Raw genomic sequence first — 4,077 nt, 5'->3', positions numbered from 1 at the left:
CTGCTTCACCACTTTGCTGAGCCTGTGATCCTGGACTGGTCACCTCCATACCTGGGGCTCCTTATTTGCATGTGGAGATGGCGATAATAATAGTACCTGCTTCATTAGAATGTTGCAGGGCGTAGTGAGTTCATATGGGCAAAGGATTCAGAATAGTGCCTAGAGTACAGCAAAAGCTCAATCAACAGTGGCTATTGTTATTAATATTCTTCAGGGCCATCAGGATGGAAAGAGAGAGGAAAGATCTTCTATCTGGAGCTGGGCAGATGGCCCTGGGGAGCCCGAGGAGGAGAGGTGCTCAAGGCGTAGAGGGTGAAGGATAAAGGCCCATTTCTCAGGCACGCCGGGGAGTCAGCCCTATGACGGGACTGGGGAGGGGGCGCCCGTGATCTTTTGCTCCACGACTCCTGATCTAACTATCAGGGGAAGCTCCCCCATCCTGTGCCCTCCCCCGACCCCAACTCTGGCAGGTGTGCAGCGGCTCTGGCTCTGCAGCTGGGCTGGGCTTTGAGCTCAGCTTTTGCGTAGATGGGTGCTCTGTGGCTTCTCAGCTCTGCCACCTTGGGTGCCTCATTACTGTCCCCCCCCCCCCCAAGCCTCCTTCCCTTCTGTACCAAATAAGGCTTCGTGAACCAACCCCTTGGGTGCTGGAAACCAGGGAAGTTCCTGACGCTAGTCCAAACTTTGTCCTCGACCTGCCCCGGAAGCCCTGCCCATGGCTGCCGGGGATGAATAAACGGACTGGTTCTGTGTGAGAGGAGAATCTTTATTCAGCAGCAGGGACTGTGTGTCCAGCTGCTCTGTGCCAGATCTGGCTGATTGGGCCCTGGGAGGATGGCAATGACCGAGGTGGCTAGGGCACCGCCAGAGCCTGGATGGGGATGGGGGCTGCGAGGGCAGTGGTGTGGGTGGCCAAGGTGTCCAGGGTGGGCTCAGGGTTTCCAGATGCAGCCGGTGCAGGCAACATTCACACACAGCTCACAGTCGTCGCTAGCGATGGTCTCTGGGCAGGGGAGAAAACCGGTCAGCCGAACCAGAACCGGCAACGCCTACGGCCCAGGGAGCTGCTGTCCAGGAGGCCAGAGAAGGCCCTGAGGCTAGGAGAGGCCCTGAGGATGGGTTGGCACCTTTCTCATAGATTAAGAGCATGAAATTTTAGAAGCACGGTGAGCATCTTGGGCGTAAGTCCCAGATCCTCTCCTTCCTAGCAGTGCCTGGGCAAGTCACTTAAACTCTGTGCCTGAGTTTTCCTGTCTCCTAAACGGGCAGCATCAGCCTGACAGGGTGGTTGTGAGAAGGGAATGCAGGCAAAAGGACTAACATGGGGCCTGGCGCTGAGTAGGTGCTCAATAAATAGCAGCTAGTCCCTATATTCTCCTGACTGGCTCTGCTTCATCCCTTACATTTCGGCTTAGATGTCACCTCCTCTTGGAAACATTTAAAACTCTACACCTCTCCAGACATGAGTCATCTCTGCTCTGTGTCCCCACTGTGCTCTCCCATTATCGCACTGCGTTTCAGTCATTGCTTATGGGTCCCTTTCCCAGGGTCCCTTCCCCCGCTCTGTGAAGTCTTTGACGTGGGATGACCAGCTGGTTCAGATTGTTGGGAGCTGAGGGGCTTCCTCATGCCTGGCTTTTGATGCCAAAATGCGAGAGGTGGGGGATTGAGTTTCTTGAATCTCCCTGTCCTTAGCCCCTGGGTACTCAATAAATGTATCAGGAGGTGAATGAACATGAACTGGAGCTGGGAGCAGAGAATGGGGCAGGAAGCTCCGCAGGGGTAGGGACACTCACTCAAGGCCTGGAAGATGTTGGTGGCTTCCTTGGAGCTGCAGATGGACTTGAGGTCCAGTGGCAGGGCCGTGTGGTAGCACGAGATGGGCAGGGAGATCTGAGCGTGCAGGCGGGGGCTGACCACCAATTGCCTCTCCAGGTCACTCAGGTTCTTCACGGACTCCAGCTGGACCTGGAAGCCCTGGTACTAGGGGCAGAAGAAGGGGGATAAGAGGGGAGGGTATCGAACTCCAGACTGGCAGAGCAGGGCTTCTTAAGACCCTGGGAGCCTTTCCTGTTCTTGCCCCCTAGGGTGGAATCAGCTGGATCTGGCACACATGAAAGACAGCCTGGGTTGTGCGAGGTGGTATCTGACTCCTCACACCCCGGTGCCACAGGCCCCCAGGAACTGCCAGAGGCGGTCACAGCAAGGCTGTGGAGCACGGTGGTTCAAGGCATGGGCTTTGGAGATCAGCGGGCCCCCGGTTCAAATCCCAGCTCTTCCCCACCAGGTGCCTGAGTCTCCCCTGCTCTGAGCCTCCTCTGCCAAATGGAGGTAATCCTGTCCCCTCCTCCCCAGTGCCTGGCATCCTCCGTAACTGGGTGACCTCCCCTGAACCGACATGACAAAATGATGGCAACTCCAAGCTGGCCGGGCCCAAGGCCAGGGCTGGAAGGGGAGGTGGAGGCTGCCTTGTAGCCCTCTGCAGGACCTCCTTTTCAGGGAGCCCTGCCCGAGTCAGCAGTGTGAGACGCCCTGAGCTACAGATGTCCCTGCACATGCTGGGGAGGCCAGTGGCGTCCTGTCACATCACAGACAGGCCCTGCTTTTGTGACTCCTTGAGCCTCACAGGCACCCCCTGCTTCAAGGCACCCCCTGCTGTGCCCAGATGCCCCCCTCCCCCAATCCCCTTCCCTGCTGTCTTCTCTCTGGGCTTTTCTTATGTTGTGCCCTCTGTCTGGAGCAGTCCGAGTCCTTTGTGCCTGGCTACTGCCTGCTGGTCCTGCAACATCCGCTCAAGTTACCAAAAAGGGAAAGGTTTTCTGGCGATCCCCTGCCCTGAACCCATATGTGGGTGCATATGCAGAGCTATGGGAGCACACAGGGGCCTCCTCTCCCTGTTCCGGGTGTCTCAAGGACAGTCAGCACGTCTTGTTCCACATTCTGACCTCTGACCAGGATGGGTCTTTAAGGAGAGCAATGACGAATAGCAGCGGCCTATTATTATTGATGTCACCATCTGATAGGGATGACAGCTGCCTACACACCCACCAGCTGTCTTTGTTCCTGGGCTGTGACTGGGTATCGGGCTGAATCCTAAGCCTTATGCCCCCTGAACCCCATGAATTCCCAGTGTTCCCTCTTCATCCCAGCCTCCCACCATGGGAACCTTTAGTCAAAGGCCATGCTGGCCGGAAGGACTCACCTGGATATAGACTGACTGTGTGCTCTGCAGGACCACCAGGAGGACCACAGCCACTCCAGACAGAAGCCCTGACATCGTCCTGCCACCCATCTTGCCCCCACCGTAGACCACCATAGCCATCCACCCAACTGCCACCTGCTTCCCTGGCCAGCAGCTTTTATAAGCCACACTCCAGCACCCTGGTAACTCATTAACTGGCCAGCTGGGGTGGGGTTGGCACCTGGCTGGCTTTGTCACAAGCCTAGAGTGTATTCCCAGGAAGGGACTGAAGGCAGGGTGGCCCAGGGCCCAAGCGTGTGTTGTGGGGAAGGGCCTTGGACCACACCAATTTCTTCACTTCTCGAGATACTCAACCACGTGAAGTGATAGGGAGACAATTTTACAAACAGGGAGTTAAAGTGACTTGTCCCAGGTCATGGCACTCGTGGCAAAGCAGGGACTCAGGTTTCTTTGACCAGGTCAGCCCATGGTTCTTCTCTGGGGAAAAGATGCAGACAGACAGGCTGGCCCCAGGCAACGTAGGCAGAGGCAGAACTCTGTGCCCCGAGCTCCACATCTCTTCCTCCACTCTTCCCAGCTCTATTCTAAGAACCATCCTTCTGGTTAGTCTGGACCCAGGCTCTCCGCCTGCCTCTGCCAGCATCTCCTATGTGTTCCTGCATGCCCTCGAGTCATGTTTGACTCAACTCACCCGTCTGTACCTTTCAGAAGCCAATAGCCTCTCCCAGCATGGAGGAAAGAGCCTGGCCTTGGAGTCTGATTGACTTGGTCCAAAGTCTGCTGCAGCTGTGTCATCTGGGACAAGTCACATCAACTCTGACTGGGCCTTAGTTCCTTCTTCCATCGAATGAGCAGAATGACAGAGCCCACTGCGT

At 56.4% G+C, this 4,077-nt stretch overlaps 1 protein-coding gene across 1 annotated transcript; it reads right to left on the bottom strand.

Annotated features, from left to right (window-relative positions):
* Window positions 1–757: 757 nt before the first annotated feature.
* GUCA2B (guanylate cyclase activator 2B) lies at window positions 758–3,322 on the bottom strand. The gene is made up of 3 exons (XM_054571591.1): window positions 3,203–3,322; window positions 1,797–1,983; window positions 758–1,003 (listed from the first exon to the last, which is right to left on the bottom strand). The coding sequence occupies exons 1-3, from the start codon at window positions 3,320–3,322 to the stop codon at window positions 933–935; spliced, it is 378 nt and encodes a 125-aa protein (XP_054427566.1). The 3' UTR covers window positions 758–932.
* Window positions 3,323–4,077: the final 755 nt, after the last annotated feature.

This window comes from Pteronotus mesoamericanus, unplaced genomic scaffold (genome assembly GCF_021234165.1).
Source record: "Pteronotus mesoamericanus isolate MK-2021 breed Mesoamerican mustached bat unplaced genomic scaffold, CSHL_Meso_final contig_221, whole genome shotgun sequence".
NCBI classification, from domain to species: domain Eukaryota; kingdom Metazoa; phylum Chordata; class Mammalia; order Chiroptera; family Mormoopidae; genus Pteronotus; species Pteronotus mesoamericanus.
The sequence above is the reverse complement of the archived record's forward strand: the minus strand, read 5'-3'. Positions and strand labels throughout refer to the sequence as shown.

What these genes read in the sequence shown, in the direction of transcription:
- GUCA2B (XM_054571591.1), bottom strand. Translation starts at nt 3,322, where the DNA reads ATGGCTATGGTGGTCTACGGTGGGGGCAAGATGGGTGGCAGGACGATG. An exon ending in CACAGTCAGTCTATATCCAG is followed by an intron (nt 1,984 to 3,202) that starts GTGAGTCCTTCC and finishes TTCTGCCCCTAG; the next exon opens with TACCAGGGCTTCCAGGTCCA. An exon ending in CAACATCTTCCAGGCCTTGA is followed by an intron (nt 1,004 to 1,796) that starts GTGAGTGTCCCT and finishes TCCCCTGCCCAG; the next exon opens with AGACCATCGCTAGCGACGAC.